Below are 23,318 nucleotides of genomic sequence, written 5' to 3' on the forward strand. Positions count from 1 at the left end.
GGCCAAAGTATTGGAGTTTCACCTTCAACATCAGTCCTTCCGATGAATATTCAGGACTGATCTCCTTTAGGATGGACTGGTTGGATCTCTTTGCTGTCCAAGAGACTCTCAAAAGTCTTCTCCAACACCAGAGTTCAAAAGCATCAATTCCTCACCGCTCAGCTTTCTTTATAGTCCAACTTTCACATCCATACATGACCACTGGAAAAACTATAGCCTTGACTAGACGGACCTTTGTTGGCAAAATAATGTCTCTGCTTTTTAATATGCTGTCTAGGTTGCTCAGGTTGTCTAAAGCCCCTGGGACTTCCCCAGTGGTCGAGTGGTTAAGACTCCACACTTCCAGTGCAGGGCATGCGGGTTCGATCTCTGGGTGGGGAACTAGGATCCTGCATGTCACATGGTATGGCCCCCTCCCCAAAAAAACAACAAGCCCCTGACTGTGCTCTCCCTGCCCCCAGCCCTGCAGTGTCCTGCAGGTCACACCTACCAGAGCAAGTGTGACTCCCAGTTGCTTTCTTTCAATGTTGGAGGCAGCCAGAGGGCTCACTGTTGCTTTTCATGACCCCCCAAGGGAGCTTGGGTCAGCTAAGATGATAACAAGCCACCCACCCAAGTGTCTCCAGCACAGGCACTGTGCTTGGTACTCTGCCTGCTCTTGATCTCTTTAGAACCCAGGGAGGTAGGCTTCCTTGCTCCCCACCTGCCTCTCCCATAGCACTGCAGTGAATTACGTATCATAGACAAGCTTTGGAAAGAAAATCTTTTAAAACCCAAAGCTTCTGGGCAGGAAACAAAGAGGGTGTCTGGGAAAAGCTGGCCAAAGCCTTGCTTCTTCTGTCCAGTCTGTAACTAGATAGAAGCTAGGTGACCACTAGCCAGGGCTCCCCCTACCTGGGGCCCTGATAGGTAAATGGATGGAGGAATGGAGGGGACCCTTTCCTCAAAAGAAAATAAATAACAGAAAGAGGAGACTGGCCCAGGGATACCCCCGGTGGGCATGGATGAAGCGATGGTTAACAGTGACCCAGTGGTGACATCACCCCCCCGTGCCCATGATTTCACACTTGCAGAGGCCTCCACGCAGCATCCCAGCTTAGGTCACAGCAGCTCTGTGGGAGAGGTTCCCCAGCTGGTAAGTCCCACTTGGCTGATGGAAAGACTGAGGCTAGGCTCGGACCCTGAGTCAGGCCCACGTCTGGAATTCATCCCCAGACATCCTGCTGCCAAGTTCCCCACATCATCTTATGGGCAGGTATGCTGGCTCCTGGGGACCGATCTTATGACACCTCCTTACCCTTAGCTCTCTTTGGGTGCCACCCAAGTGATGCCCCCCAGGCCCCCTGGGGACCTGTGACCACCCTGATAATTAGGAACAGCCTTGTCCTAAGGTGTGGGGGTTCTGTGGACACTCTTGTTCCATTTCCTAGTTCATCAGCCCTTCCTTTGCCAGGCCCTCTGCCAGAGGGGGCTCCGAGAAGTTAAAACAACCCCTAGTCCTGGAATCTTCCCCTCTCTTCCCTTCCCAAGGCTGAAAGGCTACCCAGGAGGTCGTGGGGTCCATCCCCCTGCCTCCGGGAGCCTCAGCACCTGTTCAGGAGGCTTTCCTTTAGTGATTGGTTTGATTTCCCCTCCGTCTCAGCTGGGCAGCTCCCACACAGCTGGTGGTTTGTAACAGACTGGATCAGAAGAAAACTTCTTCCGACCGCAGAGGCGTAGAACGCAATAAATGGCTTAACCAGGCACCCTGGCCTCTGAGCGTCCACACTTTGTTGTTTCAGCCGCCAGACATAATGTTTTTTCCTAGGAATACAGGAAATTATCTCTGCCCTTTGAGGAAGGGCAGAATTTTTTCTGCTTGTGTTTGAGGATTCCAGACCATTCCCTTGTCCCAGGACCCTCTGGCCCCTGAGCTAGATGAAAGAGATCAGCTGCTGAAACCCTTTGATTGGAGGGGGGCTTCTTCAGTGGGAATCCCTAAAATAAAATGTGACCACCTTGCCCCAAGTGCGGGACCAGGGCCAAACTCTAAGCCCCAGGATTAGGGTGGTGGAGTCAGACCGCCAGCATCCAGCCTAGCTGCTCATTAGCTCTGCGACCTTTGGCAGGTGACAAACTCTCTGTACAAGATTCTTCATCTATAAAGGGGGGTGGGGTGGGGAGGATAGTACTGGTACTCATATCATAAAGTGATTGTGATAATTATTAATAAATAAGATGTATTTAAGCATACCTGGTGCATAAACAGGTCCATACCTGGTCCATAAGCATTAGTTTATTCTTCCTCATTAGAAAGATATACATGTTCATTACAGAAAAAGAACATTCCAAAAGGTAAAAAGAAAGAAAAAATTGTTCATGATTTCATCATCCAAAGAAGTCAGTGATATTTTAGTTTATTTCCTCCCAAGAGGTTTTTTTACACATATTTTACACAATGATGATCAGATTTTATATATCACTTTGCATACTACTTTTTGTCACTTGACATATCCGTGTGTTACTTACTATAAACACAACATTCCACGAGGAGGAACGCAACCTTTTTTTTTTTTTTGGACCCTGTGTCTGGTGGGATATTAGTTCTCCAACCAGGGATTGAACGTGGGAACCTGGGTCCTCAGCAGTGAAAGTGCAGAGTCCTAACCAGTGGGACCCCCAGAGAATTCCAGAACGCAACATAATTTAACCATCCTATTGCTGGACATTGAGATTATTTTTTATTTTTCTCTATAGAATGTGATGGACATCTTTATGCATAAAAGCCTTTTCTGTATTTGAGACTTCTTCCTCGAGCTAGTGGGTATTTTTAAAGGCTTTGATATGTTTAAAGGCTTTGATACCAAGCTACCCTTGGGCGGTGGTGTTGAAGCTGCCTGGTACCAAAGGCATTTTAAAGTCATAGCCACACTTGGGTGGGGGAGGGGAAGGGTAATTTGTTCAACTCTTCTTTTACATTCTTTAAGGTCTGCCCTCATTCTTCTGTAAAATTTTAATGAAAGTACGACACACTTAGAGAAAAGTGTGCAAATTGTTGAGTGAGCATCTGGATGCATTTTCATAAACTCGATACTCCCATGTCACCAATACCCGCATCAAATTACAGAACATTCCTAGTTCTCCCAGCCCCCACCCCAAGCTGTCCTGTGTCACCTCCCCTTCACTGCCCTCAAGGGTAACCAGGATCCTGAATTCTAACATAAAAGATTTGTTTTACCCGTTTCTGAACCGTGTGTATATCAATCACTCTGTACGCCCGTTTGGCTTCTTTTGTTCACCGTTAACGTCTGTGAGAGTCATCTGAGTTGTGTTTAGCAATAGTTGGTTCATTCCCATCGCTAAGCAGCATTCCAGGGCACGGAGATATCACCTCTTTATCCATCTTCCTGTTGATGGACGTTTGACTGGTGTCCAGTTTTGGCCACTATCTATAGCGCTGCTGTGAACATTCTAGTCCATGTCCTCTGGTGCCCACAGGGATGCTTTTCTGCTGGGCAGACACTTAGGAATGGAGTTGCTGGCTCTTGAGGCTCTATGTGTTTTCTGCTTCCTGCTCGTATTTTTTAAAAGATCACCTGGAAGGAGGAAAAGTCCCCAAGGCAGTTCAGGCCCCGCACGCAATTGAAGGGATGCGCCTCGGCTCAGGGCTCTTTGGGGGGCCCTCCATGAAGATCACATCCCCTCCAAAGGCTGGCGTCTGGGGCTGTAGGGGAACCTGAGTTGGGCCCTGGGTGCTGGCACTGGCTTCTGACCCTGACCTGTGCTTCCGGAGGCCACTTAGTGTCTCCACCAGCGTCCTTGGCTGGCCTAATAACCACTGCGCTGAGCAAGGCAGATTCCAGGTGGACCTGGGGGATCCCACCTTTGGACATGACTGGAAGCCAGTTGGGCCCCTCACAAACCCCTAGAAAATGCCTTACTTCCGTTCCCCTTGTTTTTAAAGAACTACAACAGAGACTTCCTTGGCGGTCCACTGGTTAGGAGTCTGTGCTTCCGTGGCTAAGGGTGCGAGTTTGACCCCTGGTCAGGGAATTGGGATCCTGCATGCCTCATGGTGCGACCACACACACACACACACACGCACACACACACAAGAATTGTACAAATAGCATGTCTTCATAATCCTAAGAGTTAACTGCTTCGAAAGTGGGATGAGAAACTCTAAGAACCCCTCTTTGCCCCTCCCAGCCCACCACTCTTCCCCAGAAGTAACCACAGTGAACAATTTGGATGTCGGGGGCCCAGATGAGTGCATAAAGAGCGGCGGCTGTGAATCAGGCCACCTGGTTCAAATCGCCATCTTGCTACTTATCAGATATGTGACTTTGAACCAATGACTTCACCTTTCTGCACCTCAGTTTCTCCCTGGAAATTGAGGGCAATACTAGCAGTCACTGGCTCAGGTTGTTGTGAAGAACAGATGAGTTAATATTTGAAAACCATCTAGCGCAGCCCTGACCATTGGTAAGCATTCAGGAAGCATCCTGATTCTTCCAGTCTTTTCTGCACATTTATTTATTTCCTGCCTCAGCGGGCTCTGGCTGTACATTTTGTCCTGCAGATTGATTTGTCCACTCAATGCTGTGTCTCTGAGATCTTCTTCCTGAGACCTGAGACCTTCCGGTCCTGGGACCCTCTTTCTACTTGCCTCTCCTCCCTGATTTCTCCCCATCTTCCCCCTCCCTCTGTCCACATCTTTCCTTGGGAAAGGTTCTGACCAGCTGTTCATACTAAGGTGTAAATGACTGACAAGGGAGGCTCCCACACAGACTGGTGTGAAACCAGCTCTGGCCCCTGACCAGAGAAGGGCACTGTTTCAGAGAGGAGGCAGGATCCACCTATTATCAAACACCTAAAGGCTGTTAGCCTGAAGAAGGCAATGGCAACCCACTCTGGTATTCTTGCCTGGAGAATCCCATGGACGGAGGAGCCCATCTTGGTCACAACTAAACTAGAACCCAGACTCAGCTTAGAGGCAGGCTCCCAGTCTTACTGAGTTATGCATGGTGGACCCTTTCCAGGCCTGGCAGGTCTGAGGTCGGATGTGGGGGAGGGTCTGGGACGTTTTGGATTTCCCGTGTCCCTCCTCTCAGCCCCTCCTGACCAGACTGGGCACGGGGGAGGCTGTGAGTGGCCCTCGGGTGCTGAGTGAGCATGTGTGCTTTGGGGCTTGGCGGGGAGGGAAGCCTCGAGGCAACGAGAGTCACTACCATCTGTGCCCTCTCCGGGACCACCCCGTCTGCCCTTGGATCCCCTCACCCCTCAAGTCCCACCCTAAACTCCACAACCATCCCACTGAGCCACACCACACCCAGAGCAACCCAGGTGGGGAGGTGGGGTGGGCAGAGGATGGGGCTGGGACTCAGTGAGTGGCAGCAGCTCTGTGGGGGGGGGGGTGACAGCTTTGGCACTGGGGGTGGAGGTGGGAGAGCCACCCTCTGTTAGAGGATGGGACAGGCTAAGGCCTGACACCCTCTGAAGCACAGTTACCTCGCGGTTTGCAATTCAGCATCCTCTCCCCAAGACTCTCCTAGACCCCACGTGGGATTCCTGCGTCCATTTTACAAATGAGCAAACTGAGGCTGGCACAGCCAGTGAGAGGCTTAGCCGGGGCCCGAGCCCAGGTTCTCGCCCAGCCCTTTGTCAGAGAAACAAGGGGCTCCTTCTCCCCGAGTCCCCCCGGGGCCGGCTGGCACTGCCAGGCCCAGTGTCTGCATCGCCTCACCGCCCCCTTGGGCCAACTGAAGTCAGATTGTTCCTGCTCACTGCTTGTGTGAGGAGGCAGAGGGTGCAGCTGTGAGGGGAGTGGGCCAGGGTCAGAGCCCGTGAGGTTTGCGAGGCTGCAGTTGGGGAGGAGGGCCAAAGACAGGCCACCCCTCTGTGGGAGCACAGGACGGCTGTGTCCCTGCCACAGGACGGAGGAGGGCAGAGAAGGGGGTGTCTGCCCCTTTCTCCATGGCGACTGTCCTGTTGGGAGCCAGCCAGAGACCCCTGGGGCTGAAGCAGCCTCTTCAGGAATTCCTAGCCTAAGGGGGCAGAAAGCGAGGAAGAGAGATGAGGTAATGGCCACTGACTACTCAGCCCTCAAGGTGGACGGAGCCGCTCCACTTTATAGGGCAGGCTACAGGGTGGTTAGAGGGAGCCCTGGCCTGGGGTCAGGTGGCTGGGGCTCCATTCCTGGCCCTGGATCAACCAGACGTGCAACCTGGGACAAACGCCTTCCCAGCTCTACACGGAGACATGACGGTCTACAGAACCCCCACCCCCACCCACGACGGGCCGGGGAGCCAGACTGGCATTGGGTCCCGGCTCTATTCCCGCTGCAGCATACTTAACCTCCCTGTGCCACTGTCTCTCCTTATCTGTAGGAGGAGAATAATAACCAAAGCTACCAGAGGGGGCTGTTTGAGGTGAAAGTGTCTGGAACCCTGCCCAGCACACAGTGAATGCTCAAATAGGATGCAGATTATTATTAGTTCCATGATCTGGTGATTTTCACTGAATATCTGCCAATGTGTGTTCAGTCGCTCAGTTGTCTCTGACTCTATGCGGCTCCATGGGCTGCAGCCCGCCAGGCTCCTCTGCCTAAGGAATTTTCCAGGCAAGAATACTGGAGTGGGTTGCCATTTCCTTCTCCAGGGAATCTTCCCAACACAGGGATTGAACCCATGTCTCCTGCGTTGGCAGGTGGGTTCTTTACCACTAGCGCCACCCAGGAAACCCGTATTTACCAGTACCTTCCTCTAGCGCCAACGTAGTCTGATGTCTGGCACTCGGCAGAACATGTCAGCCTGTACTGCCTTCCTTCGTCACCCCCAGATGTATGGGTCTCATTCTTAGGACCTTGGTGTGCAGCTCTGGCCTCTGGTCTACACTGCGGCTGACCCGCCAGTCTCATGCTGATCCACCACTTACCGACTCAGTTTACCAAGTGCCTCGCTGCACCCAGAGAGGACGAGGTGCCCTGAAGCGGCCCTCTCTGTGTGGGGTTAGTGACCCAGGGACTTGCCTTTCTTACTTACTGGACTGTAGATGCCACGAGCTCAGGGCCTACAGCTGGCTCAGTGCTGGATGGCTGGTGCTGGTTCATAAATAGTAAACATTCCCTGTATACATTTGTAGAGGCCTGAGGCACAGCAGTGAACAAGACAGACAAAATGCCTGCCCTGGGGGGAGTTTGCATTCCTGCTGAGAGAGAGATAGAGGATGAATTGAAATATCTGAGCAAAAATGCATAATATTTAAGATGGTGATAAGTGACAGGGAGAAACATAAAACAGGGAAGGGGCGTAGAGTTGGGGGTTGGGGTGCTGGTTTTGCAATCTTAAATAGGGTAGGAGGTGACACACTTGAGTGGTGGGGGTGAAGGAGTGGGCCGTGGTGGTATCCGGGGGATGGGCATCCCAGGCAGCAGGAAGCGCAGGTGCAAAGGCCCTGAGGCAGGAAACACGCCTGGTATGTTTGAGGCATTAGGTGTGGCTGGAGCAGGTGGAACAGGGAGGAGAGGAGGAGGTGATGGGGTCACAGGAGACCATTAAGTGGGGACAGATCAGAGAGGGCTTTTTATGGGAAGGACTTCAGCTTTTACACGGAGAGAAATGGGAACCATGGAGAATTCTGAGCCGAAAGAGAGACAGTCTCTAACTTAGGTTGTAACAGGATCCCTCTAATTATCGAGTTGCAAGTAGAATGTTGTGGGGCCAGCTGGAGGTTAGGAGGCGCCGTCAGGAAGCCAGGTAAGGCATGGCAGAGGCTGGGCCCTCCCTGGGGGCAGCGAGGCGGTAGCAGAGGAGGATGTATTTGGGGTCATATCTGGCAGGCTTACCAGGTGGCATGAGAGAGAGAAAGGGGTCAAGACTGACTCCAAGTTTGGGGCGCTGACCTACTAGAACAAATGAAGGGAGCATGAACGAATTTCTGGCCCAAGAAACCAGCAGACTTGGATTTAAGTCTCGGCTTTGCCATCCACTTGCTCAGTGACCTTGAGCAAATCTCCCGCGCCCGCCCTGCTCCAGTGAGATGCGGTCACCTTTGTCCTGGTCTCTTCCCCGAGAGTCCATGCACTTTGTTTTGCTTGTTTTTGCCTGTTGTTTTGTGTTTGTGTTTGACTGCACCGTGTGGTTTGCACGATCTTAGTTCCCAGACCAGGGACTGAACCTGGGACCCCTGTGGTTGAAGCGTGGAGTCCTAAGCACTGGATTACCAGGGAAGTCACAGGAGACGTTAGAGATGTGGGTTCGATCCCTGGGTCGGAAAGATCCCCTGGAGGAGGGCATGGCAACCCACTCCAGTATTCTTGCCTGGAGAATCCCCATGGACAGAGGAGCCTGGTGGGGTACAGACCATGGGATCGTCACAGAGTCAGACATGACTGAAGCGACTGAACACAGTTCCCAGACCAGGGATTGAACCCGGGTCCCCTGCAGTGGAAGCTTGGAGTCCTCACCACTGGACTGCCAGGGAAGTCCTGAGACCCCGTGCAAGTTGCAGGGCCCCCTGCCTCACTGCCCTGCCCTCTTCTGTCCCCAGGGAGCCGGAAGCCGCCATGGCATCTCGAATCGGGCTCCGCATGCAGCTCATGCGGGAGCAGGCGCAGCAGGAGGAGCAGCGGGAACGCATGCAGCAGCAGGCCGTCATGCATTACATGCAGCAGCAACAGCAGCAGCAGCAGCAGCAGCTGGGGGGGCCGCCCACCCCAGCCATCAACACCCCCATCCACTTCCAATCTCCGCCACCGGTGCCCGGGGAGGTGCTGAAGGTGAGGCCTGGGGCTCGGGCCGTTCCCCTCCACCCCCTGCCCTGGTCCCTCGGAGCTCTGGCCTGAAACCTTTGGCCTCCTCCGCCTTTTCCCAGGTGCAGTCCTACCTGGAGAACCCCACCTCCTACCACCTGCAGCAGTCCCGGGACCAGAAGGTGCGGGAGTACTTGTCTGAGACCTACGGGAACAAGTTTGCTGCCCACATCAGCCCCGCCCAGGGCTCCCCAAAGCCCCTGCCAGCCGCCTCCCCAGGCGTGCGGCCCGCACACGTGTTGTCGTCCTCAGCCGGCAACAGCGCTCCCAACAGCCCCATGGCCATGCTGCACATCGGCTCCAACCCCGAGCGGGAGGTGAGTGAGGAGCTGGCCCGTGCCCGCCACCAGCAGAGCTGGGGCCCCGTGCTGCGCTCCTGCGGCTCCTAGTCTAATGGCAGAGGCAAGGTACTGCCCTCAGGGAGCCCCGGTCTGAGGGGAGACACAGCTCTGCCCTCGGGAAACCCCAGTCTCCCAGGAGAAACATCATCCCTAGTTCGGAAAAGCTCTGCTAGGAAGAAACAAGAGACTCATACTGGAATGCCCAGCACACCTGCAAAGCCATGTCCTGACAGAAGGTATAAAGCAATCTCCCCAGGCAACTTGGCTCCTTAGGAAGAGCCCTAACCTGGGCCTTGGGGCCTGGGGAACCCAGACAGCTCAGGTCTCTCTGGGCCTGTTCCCTTATCCCCAAATGAGTGGGTGGGGTGAGGTGGGCTCCAAGGTCCCTCAGGTCAGTGGCTGTCCAGTACCCCTTTCCCTCTGCCTTTTTCCAAGTGCCTTCTCCCACAAAGGGACTGTTTTGTTGTTTTTTTTTTTTTCTGTTTCAGTTTGATGTCATTGACAACATTATGTGTCTGGACGATGTCCTGGGCTTCATCAATCCTGAAACTCAGATGCCCAACACGGTACTGCTGGCCAGGGCAGGGCGGGTGTGTCAGGGGGAGGGGCAGAGGCCCCCCAAGAGCTGTGATCCAGGAGAGAACTAGAGACAGGGTCCTCACCTGGGCGGAGATGGTGTTTTGCTGCAGAGATGAGAGTCGCCTCCATCCAACCATGTGACGAGGGCCCAGGCCCGGGAGAATTGTGCATCCAGAGACATGTCCCTTAGCCTGTGTGCGTGCTGGGGCTTCAGCGGGGAGGGGTGTCTGGGGAGAGCTGCCCAAGTTGGGATGGGGCGGGTGGGGGCACTGGTGCTGAGGGGAGCAGTGTGGCTCCAGGAAGGCCTGGAGCGGATGAGTTCCTTTGGGATATGGGGCTCTTCTCCTCTACCTGGTAAAGAATCCGCCTGCAATGCGGGAGACCTGGGTTCGATTCCTGGGTTGGGAAGATCCCCTGGAGAAGGGAATGGCGACCCAGTCCAGTGTTCTTGCCTGGAGAATCCCATGGACAGAGGAACCTGGTGGGCCACAGTCCATGGGTTCCCAAAGAGTCGGACACAACTGAGCCACTCACACACATGCACACACCTCTACTAAGTCCGGGCCCAGCTGAGCACAGGCCTGTGCCCCTCCAAGGGGGAAGTGCTGTCAGGCCTGCTGGTTCCCTGCCTCCAGCAGCCTCTTAGCAGCATTCATGGTCCAGGCTCCCCCTACAGGTTCCTGGGTGGGTGGGAAGGGGCCAGGCTTAGAATCTAGATGCCTATCTTCGGCTGTGACCCTGGGAAGTCCCTTAATTGTTCTGAACCCCTAGGGATGGTGCCTTCTACCCAGAGGATGGTGGGCAAATTAGATAAGGCAAGACATTGGGGCTGAGTTCTGTGCAACGGGGGACAGGTATTTACATTGAGCAGCTGAAACTGGGGCATATTCTCCCCTTTTCTTGGAGCTCCATGAGCCTTCGCTGCTCACTCCTGCCCTTGGGGCCCCGGCCCTTGACGCTGTGGGAGGTCAGGAGTCAGTTCTCCACGACCGCTGCCCTGGTGCCAATGTGGCTCAGCAAGATGGGAAGCCTGCTGCTGCCAGCAGAGCCGTGGAGGGCTGGGAGGGGAGAGGGCAGGGCACAGCGGCTGGCCCTGTCGGTGGTTCCCCCTGTACCCTGCAGGGTTCTGGGCCTGTGATTTTGCTTTTTGTGAATGTGTGGTGGGAGATCTTTCCAGAGCTCAGATCTTTTCCTGTGGGGCCCCCATTTAACCCCTCAATGGCTGCCTTTCACCAAGCGCCAGAGTCTCTGCAAGTGGAACCTGCCCTCCCAGGTCCCCCAGCATCGCCTGCATCACACTCTGCGCTCTGGCAGCTACTTCCGGTCTGCTTCTCTGCTCAGCCACCCCCTGCCTCTAGTGCCCTTCCTCACCGCGCCCTCTGGAAACCTTCTAGAAACTCCAGATTAGGTGCCCCTCCCCCGGGCTTCTACAGGCCCTATCTCCCCTCCCGCCGCTGCTTCTGGCAGCACTGGGTGGCTGCTCGCTGAGGGCAGGGGCTGCCTCTTCAGCTCTGGACTCTGCCCGGACTCTGACCCCAGCGCGGCCTCCCCAGCTGTCCCAGGGAATCGCTGTTCCTGGGGGGATGGGCCCTGGGGAGAGGCCCCTTACAGAACGGGGCCGCTCACCGAGTCTTCTTCCCCGCCTCTTCCTGCAGCTGCCCCTGTCCAGCAGTCACCTGAATGTGTACAGTGGAGACCCCCAGGTCACGGCCTCCCTGGTGGGCGTCACCAGCAGCTCCTGCCCAGCCGACCTGACGCAGAAGCGTGAGCTCACAGGTACCGCCCCGCTGTCTCCCAGAGCGCCCCCCATCCTGGCTGTGTCTCCCCAGCACCTCCCCTCCCAGCTCTCCTCTTTTGTTCTCCAGATGCTGAGAGCCGGGCCCTGGCTAAGGAGCGGCAGAAGAAAGACAATCACAACCTCAGTGAGTCTCCCCTGCCTCTCTTCCTCCTCTCACCTGGGATGGCTCCAAAGCTACCCTCTGACCTGCAGCTTCTAGGAAGGATTCCTTACAGGAGGCTTTAAAATCCTGGCATTGGCGTGACTGGATTCAGCCTCTTCCCACCAGTCCTTGCTAGGAGGCGGGGGAGAGGTGCTCCAGGGAAGAGATATTCATAAAATTCCCAGAACTTCAGAGGGAATGAGTTTATCAGATTGTTTTCTTTAGGGTGTGGAGCCTTCTGAGCAGTGGAGGGAGGCCTCTCCAGGCAGCTTTGTCTGCTACAGTCTTCCCCTCCTTAATCATGTCTGGCCTGCCCCCAACCCCCTCACCCCCACAGCCACCCCCTTTGGTGGTGGTGGTGGTTATTCAGTTGCTCAGTCGTGTCTGACTCTTTGAGACCCCACAGGCTGCAGCGTGCCAGGCTTCCCTGTCCTTCACCGTCACCCAGAGCTTGCTCAAACTCATGTCCATTGAGTCAGAGATGCCATCCAAACATCTTGTCCTCTGCCATCCCCTTCTCCTTCTGCCCTCAGTCTTTCCCAGGGTCTTTTCAATGAGTTGGCTCTTCGCCCATGTAGTTGGTCACCAGTTCCTTCCCAGAAGGACTAAGGCGTCCCTCTTGGGCTGGACCCTTCTTCCCAGGTGGGGTCCTCATCTCCCTAATTGTTTCCCCCGATATTTGTTACTTCTAGTTGAAAGGCGACGGAGGTTCAACATCAATGACCGCATCAAGGAGCTGGGCATGCTGATCCCCAAGGCCAATGATTTGTGAGTGGATTTCCTGGAGGAAGGGGAGGGGAGGGCAGCAGCTCACAGGCATTATCTGCTGGTTGCCGGGGGGAAGGGATGGGAAGAGAATCCCCTTTTGCTTCTTAAAGATCTTATCATCTGTTGGGGAAAGAAGAACCTTCCATCCCCCAACTAAGAAAGGCTCAAGACAGGAAGGAGGAGTCCAGGTCCCAGAAGTAAGGGTAGGGTTAGGGGGCTTCCTGGAGGAGGAGTCATGCTAGGAAAGTTTGCTGAGGCACCAGACTGGTGCAGAGGTGGTCTAGGGACAGGAGTCGTGATGGTGGAGAACAGGTGTGGGTTTTGGTGGCAGGAATGGGAGGCCTGGGGAAGGAGGCTGCTCCGAATTGCCTGGTTCCTGGGATTGCAATGCAGGAGACCTGAGTTTCCTCCCTGAGTCGGGAAGATCACCTGGAGAAGGGAACAGCTACCCACTCCAGTGTTCTTATCTGGGAAATACTATGGACAGAGATGCCTGGCGGGCTATAGTCCACGGGCTCACGAAGAGTCGGACACAACTGAGCAACTAACCCTTTCACTTGGGATTAAGGAGGTGGGTGGTGGCACCACAGTCACTTGGGAGGGCCCATTTGCAGATGGAGATTGGCCTCCTCCATAAATAGGGCTTGGTCAGGTCTGGGGTTTGGGGCAAAGTTGGGACAGGCGACATCAACTCTGAAACCACAGCAGGGTGTTACATCCACCCACAAAGCTCCTGGCCAATCCTAGCCCCCTCCTCTGAGCATGAGCCTCTGATTCTGCCTGGCCTGCAGGGACGTGCGCTGGAACAAGGGCACCATCCTCAAGGCCTCTGTTGACTACATCCGGAGGATGCAGAAGGACCTGCAGAAGTCCCGGGAGCTGGAGAACCATTCTCGGCGCCTGGAGATGACCAACAAGCAGCTCTGGCTCCGTATCCAGGTCTGGGTCTTGAACCTGGTCCTCTTGGGTGGCTCTGACTCCTGACCACTGGCCTGAGTCCTGACCCCAGGGGCAGTGCTTACACTTCTGCAGTTGGAGATGGAGGGATGATCCCCATGGGGAAGGAAGACTTATCAGTCAGGATGTTATTGTTGGGTAACAAACAATCCCCAGCACTTAAAGGAGCAGATGTCAGCTGGAGGGTCTGCTCTGCGAGACTCATTTTAGGATCCAGACTGGTGGATAGTACATCTAGCGCTGGTTTTTAAAGCCCCATGTCACTCTTAGGGTCCCTTCTGCTCACATTTCCTTGATTAATGCAAGCATATGCCTACTCCTAACTTCAAGGGGGCAGGAAAGGGTAAATCTACCTCTGTGGGAGGCAGAGAGCTGGAATTACTTGGCAGGGAGTGCCCGCCAAGTGAGCAAGAGAAAGAACAAAGGCTTGGGAAAGTCCATGCTACCACCTAGAGCCGCCTAGTCCTGGCTCTGTTGTTGAAGGCCTTTTGTCCTCTTTGGGCCTGACACTGGTCACCTATATAAAGGGCCTGCAGCTTCAAAGGTTTTCTATTTCTTATGGTAGATAATACGATTCACGTTGCAATCCAGCACACGTAGTCAGCTCAAAGTGAAAAAAAATCAAAGTTTCATGAAAGAACCCTCATCCTTAATAGATGCAATGCATTCTGATAATTTCTAGTCTGGTCTAGTCTAGGCAAGTCTATTTCAATTAAAAAAAAAAAAATAGAAAGAGAGCTGGTCAAGGCTCAACTGTAGTGGTTTCCCAACCCACTAATGAGTTGAGACTTGTAGCTGGAAAACACGCTGGTGAAGACTCTAGAGCTGCCTTGTGCTTGCTCCCAGCTGAGATATTTTGTGGTCTTGGGTGCCACAAAGGGAGGGTCAAGGGTGGCAGCGGGGGTTGGGGTGGGCGTCAGGGGGTTGCCAGGGGTGGGTGCCTCCAACCTCTGTCTGTCCCACCTGCAGGAGCTGGAGATGCAGGCTCGGGTGCACGGCCTGCCCACCACCTCGCCCTCCGGCATGAACATGGCCGAGCTGGCCCAGCAGGTGGTGAAGCAGGAGCTGCCCAGCGAGGAGGGCCCAGGGGAGGCCCTGCTATTGGGGGCCGAGGTCCCCGACCCTGAGCCACTGCCGGCTCTGCCGCCCCAGGCCCCACTGCCCCCTCCAGCCCAGCCACCCCAGCCACCATCCCCATTCCACCACCTGGACTTTAGCCACAACCTGAGCTTTGGGGGCGGGGGCAATGAAGGGCCCCCGGGCTACCCCGAACCTCTGGGGCCAGAGCATGCCTCCCCGTTCCCTGACCTGTCCAAGAAAGATCTGGACCTCATGCTCCTAGACGACTCCCTGCTCCCGCTGGCCTCCGACCCCCTCTTCTCCACCATGTCCCCTGAGGCCTCCAAGGCCAGCAGCCGCAGGAGCAGCTTCAGTATGGAGGAGGGCGACGTGCTGTGACCTGGGCGACAGGGGCAGGCCTGGGGGCTGGGAGGGCCAGGGCAACCACCCCCCACCCTTCAGGCTGCACTTGTGTGTGAAGTAGCCCCTGCCCGGCCTCACTCCTCCTGTCGGCCCCCGCACCCTGTGTGGACTTAGTGCCCGCTTGGCAGCCCGTGGGTTGGAAGCCCCCCACCCAGGGGCAGCCCTCTTCATGGGGCTGGGCAGGAAGAGGCCTTCAGCCCGGCTCCTCCCAGAGGTGAAATCGTGAGGGCAAGGCGAGGGGGCGCCGCAGAGGGGGGACAGGATGTGCTGGAGTTAAGAAGACATCTTACCTTCGAGCCTGGTCCCCCATCAGTGAAGGAGGACTCATTGGAACCAGGGGTCCAGAAGTTCCTTCTTGGAGGCATGGACTGGCCCAGGGGCGCCCAGGCTTGCCTTTCTGGCACTCCCCCCACCCACAGGCGGGCCCCCCCACCCCGCTTTGGTGCTAACAGCTCTCCTCCAGGTGGTGTGAGGGCGGGGGTGGCCAGAAGAGGGGGTGCTGGGTTCAAGTTAGAATGTGGGGTCACTGCTGGAAGAGCAGCTCCCCTCAAGGCTCCCCACTATGTGCCTTTAGTAAACACTGTGCTTTGTACCCGCTTGTCCTGTCTCTTTGGAGGGGGTCTGGGGGCCAACAGATGCCGGGGAGGAGTCAACCCAATGGACTCACAGTTCAAATGCCCCCGAAGGGGATCAGGGATGGGGGATACAGACAGAAGGGACTGAGTCCATCGCCTGGTTCCCCCAGGTCCCTAGCAGGGCCCCATGGAAGCTGGAGATGTAGCCTTACTTAGGGATCTTGGGTGCTTCTGGGGGCTGTGTCCCTCCCCATGGCCACAAGGTGGCGCTGCCGCCCCGCTGGTCTCACACCTCCTGCTGAGGCCTGAGTTGGCTGGGCCAGGTGACTGGGAGACCCTGTTGCTTGGAAACCAAGTCTACAGCTCCTGGGCACTGTGGTCCCAGACTACCCGGGCCGGGGACGGTGGGCATGTTTCTCCCGTCCCCAGCCCCAGTTCTTTACTCTCCATAGGTGGGCTGCCTGCTCTGTGGGGGCAAGGCCCAGGACAAGCTCCCTAAGTTATGAGGGGCTCTGCCCTGTGGGTTAAGGGAAAGAGGGACCCATGTGAACTACAGTTGCAAGGACGTGGCACCAGGGCAAAGGTTCTGCTCTGGCACCTCAGGCATTGAGACCTCCTACCCCCCCACCGCCCCCACCAAACCCTTTCCTTTCTGGGCTAAAGGCTCCCTCAACCCACAATAGTTCCCGGGGGGCCTCTGCTCCAAGATCCTGGGGCTTTATGACCTCACTCAGGGTGGGGAAAATGGGCTTGGGGCAGAGAGGGGTGAGGGGGTGTGCCTCTTGAGCCGGGGGTGTCTGGGGGAAGGGAGGAGAGCATCTTTGCCAGCTTTGCCCACCTCTCCCTCGACTTCCCACAGTCTCTTCAGGCAAAGACCAAAATGGCTTTCCCCTTTTGGGGCCCTGTGAGGACAACCGGGCCTAATTAAAAAAAAAAAAAACCTCCCAGGATGAAAATGGCTAAGAGGGCAATTTCCTCCTTGCAGAACGGGAGATCAAATCAACGTTGGAGCAATTAACGTGTGAGGGAGAGGTGGAAAGGGCCGGGCGTGTGGGTGCTGATGACGGCCGGGCGGGGGATTAATCTCAAGGTCAGATGGAGCTGTGGATGACTTTGTGAGTTGGAGCTCGCGCAAGCATCGGCACCTCCTTCCCGTTCCAGGCCCCACCCCACAGCCGGGACCTGCCCATGGCCTGGGAGCCTTTTTCTCCTGAGGCAGGTCCTGAGCTCTGGCTGGGGGAGGTGTGGGGGTGTGGAAATCTTCCGAGGCCCTCCTTCAGGCCACTGAGGCTCTCTCCTCCCCCAATCTGTTCGTTCTTTTCACCCTGGGGACTGACTCAGAGGGAGTACAGCGCTGCCCTCCCGCTTCTTCAAGCAGCCCCTCAAGACCATGGTATCTTCACCTGCCTGCTGGCTTCCTGCCCCGAGGTTCCTTCCGCCTGGCCAGCACCTGCAGCTTGGGAAGCAGGGTCTGGATGGCCCAGCAGGGAGTACTGAGGGTGTGGGTGGGGGTTCTGCCCACAAGAGGGCGCTCAGAGCCAGGCGTGGGCAGTCGCCAGAAGGTGAGCAGTCTCCGCTTGCTTGTGCTTTTCAAGCTGCAATCCTACCATTTGATTTCAGCATAAACAGAGTACCTCCAGAATTTCAGCAAGCCACCAGAAAGTGTTCACGTGTCTGAGACTGGTCTGTGCGACCCTTAGCTAGTAGCTGGAATGGAGTCCGTCAACAGTTTCTGACTGCAGGGTAGGAACATCTCTGATTAAATAAGAGGAGAATGCTGTCTTCATCCACACTCTTTATGTGGTACACAACACCTTTCCAGACATCAAGTCCACGAGGGGGGGAACTGTAAACAGGTGGAGTGGGCGAGGACTGGTGTAAAAGCAGAGATGGACCCGTTGAACCCCCTCATTTCCCAGAGGAAGCCCCCAGCGACTGGAGAGCAAGCAAAAATGTGAAAAGGCAGTGGGGTCTGGGAACGGCTCCAAGCCAGGTCAGGGAAGGACGAGCAGCTGCAGCTCCCATGGGTCTGCCGAGGAGCCCCAAAGTCAAGCAGGTGCACTGGGCAAGGGTCCTGCCATCCTCCACTCCATTCCCTCCATCTGCCCATCCCCTGCCAACTGCTGGCTTCTCATCTCCTGTACCAGGAGGGAGCTGGGATCTGAGGACAAGAAGCAGGACAGACACATTCATCACGGTGTACACAGAGGAAGGTGGCTTTCCACCCCTGCCATCCGCGGAGTATCTCCCTACTCATTCAGATGGGAAGCCAAGGGTGGACTCCGGGCCCTGCTGAGAATGGGCAAGGGCTGGTGCTGGCTCTCGGCTCCTTAGTACCCACCTCCTCAGTGTTAGGAAGTCTTGGACATCCCACAGCATCTCTCCTTCGAGGCCTGGCCCACCATCTGCAAAACAGGGCCGTCTGGAAGTGGAGGGAAGCCTGGGGCAGGAGGGAGGGGGGATCCTGAGAGGGGGAAGAAGATGGAGCTCAGAATGTTCTTTGGAATTTCTCTTTCCATCACCCACTGGTCCTTTAAATCAGAGATTCTTCACTGTTTGGAGCCACTGGCTTGGATGAGAGTCTGATATACACTATGGATCTTCCCTGCCCCAGGCTCCTAAAAAACGAACCCTAAAATCAACCCTCCTGTTCCCAACCCATGCCTTCCTCCCCATTTCAAAGTCTGGGCCCCCTCCACACCACCTGAAGCAGATAGAAAGAGCCCCTTCAATTCACCCCCTGCCCCTCACTTCCTGAGACCTTTGCCTCTTGGGGTCCAGCCCCCATCTACCTCTTGGGCTCCTCCATTCTCATCTTTTTTCTTTGCTCTCTCTTTTCCGAGGGGGGCAGTGGAATTTATACAATATTTAAGCAGCCAGAGCCAAGTCCTGGAAGATATTATTAATGTAAAAGGGACGGGCTGCAAATGCTTTTGGACCTGGTTACAATTAGAGGGTGATTTTTCTAAAGGTCAATGAATTCAGATAATATCCACAGTGGGGAGAGAAATTTAATACCTTTTTAGTGAATTAATTAATTATAATATTATATCGGCTTGGGGTTCTTTTCCAGAGTGATTAAGGGAGCGATCCGTCTTCTGTGAGGCCGGGGAGCAGCGCCTGCTGCCAGCGAGGACCAAGTCTCTGGGCTCAGGATGGGGGCCCTTCCCTCTCCTCTGTCCAGGGAGCTGGAGGGCTGAAGGCAGCAGGAGAGGCAGGCGGGACTGGGTCTGACTAGGGCATGTGGGGTGATTGGCGGTGCCCTGTGATCTCAGCCCGGCTGTATTCCTGCTGGCTTGTCACTGAGCCTCACGCCATGGCCTGAGAAGCTGAGGCATGGGTTATAGCCTCCTTCTTTACACTTGGAAGGAACCAAGGCCCAGTGGGTTCAGATACTGGGCCTAAACCTCACCATGGGTTAAGACAGACTGGGGTGATGGAGCCAGCTGGAAATAAAAAGAAGGTTCCCCCACCTCCCACACCAAGCCTTCTGGAAAATCTCCCCTAGCCCGTGTAGTTCCCCTTTTAGAAGAAAGAGGCCCTTTCAGGGCATCACATGTGCCCAGGCTCAGTTTATAAAATGAAAATGTCCCAGCAGTGCTGATAAGTCAAGTGGCTGTGAGGTCCGCAGAGGAAATAACTACGATTTCTGTCCCCAGAGGGACCCAGAAGCGCCCCAGGGAGAGCTGCTCCTCACCCGCTTGTGCATTCATCCATGTGTTCAATCAGTCACTCAACAAACATTTGAGGCATACCCACTCTTTTTTTTTTTTTTTCATTTTTGGGGGCATACCCACTTTGACCCGTCAGAGACAGACTGAAATAGTCCTTCTCCAGGCCAAGCCTGCCCCATCTTGAGCCCTAGGTGCTCATCTGAGCAATGGAGGGTGGGCTGGGGAGATCTCCATGGTCCCCTTCCACCTGGAGGACAGCTCTGGCCTCCAGACTCCACCTGAGGGCAGGAAGGCTGGGAGACAGTGATTGTTCATTCCCTCAGCAAACCCTGAGCACTCCTCACAGCCGGCTCTGTGCTGGGTACCGGGGATGCCCCAGGGGGATAAGGGACGGTCCCTACTCCCTGGTAGCCAGTCCCCAGACAGGTGGGGGTGACGAGACAGACACGTGAACAGCCAAGATGATTCAGTGAGGGGGGTGACAGGAAGACAGGGGTGATATTAAACTGAATCACGAGGGACTTGGCTGACAAGGAGAGGGAGGGGGCATTCCCGGCACAAATAGCAAAGGCCACCTGCAGACCAGACGGGCTGGGGGACCCAGGCACTGACCGGAAGACCGTTCCACGAGCACGGGTTCTGGGTCCAGGGGCAGAGCGCATCGGAACCAAATGGGCCCATGCTGAAATGCAGTCTCTGCCACGGCTTGCTGTGTTAAGGCAGTTTGGGGAGCGGGGGTACTTTCTCTGTCTCCTTTCCCCTTCAGTAAAGGGACTGACATCGCTACCACCCAAGGTCGTTGTGGGAATTAAAGGAATTGTCCTTCAGTCGCCCAGTCGTGTCCGACTGTGCGAACACACGGACTGCAGCCCACCCCAGAGTTTTCCCATGTTCCTTAAAGGAAGAACCGAAAGGAAATTTCGCCAGGCACAGCATCTGTCTGGCTCCGGACTTAACTTCCAGGAGGCCCTTGAGGGACGAGTGGGCCCTGGTTGTGTCTACAATCCTGTTTCCTCCCCGGGGGGCGCCCCTCGGGGCCGGGGGAGACCAGCGCCTCCCTTCCCGCCTCGCTGCGCCCCGTGCCCCTTAGCCCTCCCCCACCTTGGCCTGGCTGCCCCCGCCCTTCCCCCGCCCTCTCTCCGCTTTCCGTGCGCGGCTGGCCGGGAGGGCCTTCCCATTGTACTATCTTTGGGCCCTAAATTAAAATTGATGACATCTTGAAATGAGCAGTGAGGGTAATTTTGCTTCTGAGCCGGGATGCTAATGAGGCCCCTTAATGGTGCAAACGCCGAGCTGACGGGTCGTGTGTCACGCGCGGCGGCGAGGGGGGTAATGGCCGCGGTAAGTGCCGGTAATTACACCCTGTCTCGCTGTATTTTGGCAGGCCTGGCGGGAGAGCGGGGGCTCCATCACCGCCGCCCGGGGCGCCCCCACCCACCGCGGGCCTGACAGCCGGAGATACCCGCCTCCGCCCCGCCAGGCCCCCCAACTCCATCCCCTCCCCAAACCAGGGGCCTGGGGCCCAGCCACCCCCCCACCCCCATGCACGCACTGTGCAACAGCGTGCACACACACTTCCACGACTGTGTCCCCTACAGCCTGGGGACACACCCGCAGTGAGAACAGCACCTGCATACACACCCGTGTTCACCCACTCCCACCCCCACACGCCACACTGGGGGAACACACACGGCTCCATGTACACACCCTCGCGGTGCACACGTATGTGTGCTCACGAATAGTGCGTCCTCAAGTAGTGCGCATGTGCTGGGCCGCTGCGGTGCTGCGGCTCTATTCTCTCTCACCCTCCTCACTCGCCCCATTTTGTGGTGCAGACACTGAGCCTCGGGAGATGCAGCGGCCCAGCCAGGGTGACACAGCAGACGGAGGCGGAGGCAGGAGTGGAAGTCTGGTCTCACTGTGCCGTCCCAGCGCCCACCACGTGTCCTTTTGTGTGTACCTGCCTGTACAGCTCTCCGCCCATGGACACGTACATGCCTGTACATGCACGTGTGTTTATCACACACAGGTCACATGTAACCTCCATGCATCCAAATACCGCTACCAAGGCACTGTGTGGGTATTCACCCAGACACACAGGCGTGTGGATGTACTTAGCACACACACACACACACACACACACACAGTTACACACATGTGCGTATGTGCTTGGATCATATACTGTTCACACTCCACAGACCTGTAGGCTGCCAGTCATAAAGCCACTCCAGGTTCTGGCACCTCACTTTCTAATGAAGGGGAAATAAGTCCTACTTCCCTCCAGAATAGTTAGCTCTTGTCAAGGCGTAATGACAGCTACACAAAGGTGTGTGACGTGTGCTCCTACAACCCCCCTGCAGAAATACACACTGGGTGCACACACAGACATTGTACACAGGCACACACATTCTGCACACACAGACATTGTACACAGGCACACACGTTCTGAACATACGGTATCTGAGTTCTTCGACCTTTAGACACACCTCTGTGCAGACGTGATCCACGTGCAGTGACCACACAGGCACAGCCCGGGGGTAGGCCACAGGTGCGCAACAGTGAAATTGGAACCCCACAAAGCCTGTGGTTTCGTGTCGTGTATATCCTAGCCCCCCACACCCCACCCTGGGCGAATGGCTATCAACCTGTCCATCGTAGAGGGTGAATGCGTGGACTGTGGACTTTGACTGCCGGGGCTCTTGGTCTGGATCCATCACTTTCCTTGCTGTGTGACATTGGGTAAGTTACTTAACCTCTCTGTGTCTTGTTTTCCGCCTCTGTAAAATGGGATAGGGGTGTTGTGAGGGCTAAATGAGTTAACAGATGTAAAGCTCTTAGTGCCTGGAACATGGAAGCCCCCACATTTATTGGGGTGTGAAGGAAATGGCAACCCACTCCAGTGTTCTTGCCTGGAGAATCCCAGGGACGGCGGAGCCTGGTGGGCTGCCGTCTATGGGGTCACACAGAGTCGGACACGACTGAAGCGACTTTGCAGCAGCAGCAGCAGTAACAAAGGATGCATGTCAGGATGTGAGAGGTACTGAGGGGTGGGCAGTGGAAGGCAGAAGACAGAGATCCCCCTTAAGCCTGAAGTGGTCAGGGAGGGCTTTCTAGAGGAATAGAGCTTTGAGCTGGCCCTTGAGAAGAACTGTAGCCACCGTTCATTGAGCACCTGCTCTGTGCTGGGTTCCGCACTAAACCCTTGGTGTGAATTAACCCCTTGAGTCTTCAGTGACCCCCAGGAGGTGGGTACGGTCATGTCCACATTATGAATGAGGAGAAAAGGGCCCAGAGAGACTAAGTAACTTGTCCAAAGTCAGGAAGGGGTGAGGCAAGAGGAGAGGAGGGCCTGGGAATTCCAGGTGGGGAGCAGCATGTGTCAGAAATAGAGCAACAGATGGGAAAACACCCTAGGGGCTTTCCTTGATACATTGTAACAGTTTCCAGATAATGAGGGAGGGGAGAAGCATCTGGAGGGGGTTTCTGACCCAATTGCTGCGTTTCTTGAGGGGACACCAGGGACCTGGTGGGGGTGGGGTGACTGGCACTGCCCAAAGATGCTGGAGCATCTTCACCTTTTCCTCCTCTCCCCACCAAGGACCAGATAGGGAAGGGGCGGGTCATCCTGAGAATCCCCTCCCTAGAAAGCAGGCCTGGCTCCCTGGAAAGGGACCAGAGGGGAGACCGAGGAGGGCAAGAAGGCGCAGGAGGAGGCCGTGAGGGGCAGTGAGCAAATCTCTACCCCTGGTCCTAAAGCCAGCATGGCCGCACCCCAGGGGCTGGTTCCCTTGGACTCCTCCATAAAGAATAAATGCTCACCAGGGGGACTTCCCTGGCTGTCCAGTGGTTAAATTTGTCTTCCAATGCAGGGGATGCGGTTCGATCCCTGGCAGGGGAGCTAAGATCCTGCATGTCTTGCAGACAAAAACAAAACAACGCCCCTCCAAAAAAAAGAGAAACAATATTTTAACAAATTCAATAAGGACTTAAAAAATGGTCCACGTTAAAAAAAAAGATATTTAAAAAAGTTAAAAAGAAATAAAGTATGCTGTATAAAAAAAAGGGAGGGGTGACGCTTTTCCAGGTGACGCTAGTGGAAAAGAACTCGCCTGCCAATGCAGGAGACACAAGAGACATGGGTTTGAGCCCTGGTTCGGGAAGATCCCCTGGAGTAGGAAGTAGCAACCACTCCAGTATTCTTGCCTGCAAAA

The 23,318-nt window shown here is 55.4% G+C and overlaps 1 protein-coding gene across 2 annotated transcripts in view; it reads left to right on the forward strand.

The window, feature by feature from the left end:
- The window catches only part of TFEB (transcription factor EB), a 48,512-nt gene extending 33,062 nt beyond the window's left edge, over positions 1-15,450 (forward strand). For both annotated transcript variants that reach the window (XM_070361341.1, XM_070361340.1), the window contains 8 exons: positions 8,530-8,758; positions 8,854-9,108; positions 9,621-9,698; positions 11,367-11,487; positions 11,577-11,633; positions 12,344-12,419; positions 13,211-13,358; positions 14,346-15,450. In XM_070361341.1, the coding sequence (XP_070217442.1) occupies positions 8,546-8,758; positions 8,854-9,108; positions 9,621-9,698; positions 11,367-11,487; positions 11,577-11,633; positions 12,344-12,419; positions 13,211-13,358; positions 14,346-14,834 (1,437 nt within the window). In that variant the 5' untranslated portion in view covers positions 8,530-8,545 and the 3' untranslated portion in view covers positions 14,835-15,450. The remainder of the gene's footprint in view (positions 1-8,529; positions 8,759-8,853; positions 9,109-9,620; positions 9,699-11,366; positions 11,488-11,576; positions 11,634-12,343; positions 12,420-13,210; positions 13,359-14,345) is intronic.
- The last annotated feature ends 7,868 nt before the right edge of the window (positions 15,451-23,318 follow it).

Source organism: Bos mutus, chromosome 23 (assembly GCF_027580195.1).
Source record: "Bos mutus isolate GX-2022 chromosome 23, NWIPB_WYAK_1.1, whole genome shotgun sequence".
NCBI classification, from domain to species: domain Eukaryota; kingdom Metazoa; phylum Chordata; class Mammalia; order Artiodactyla; family Bovidae; genus Bos; species Bos mutus.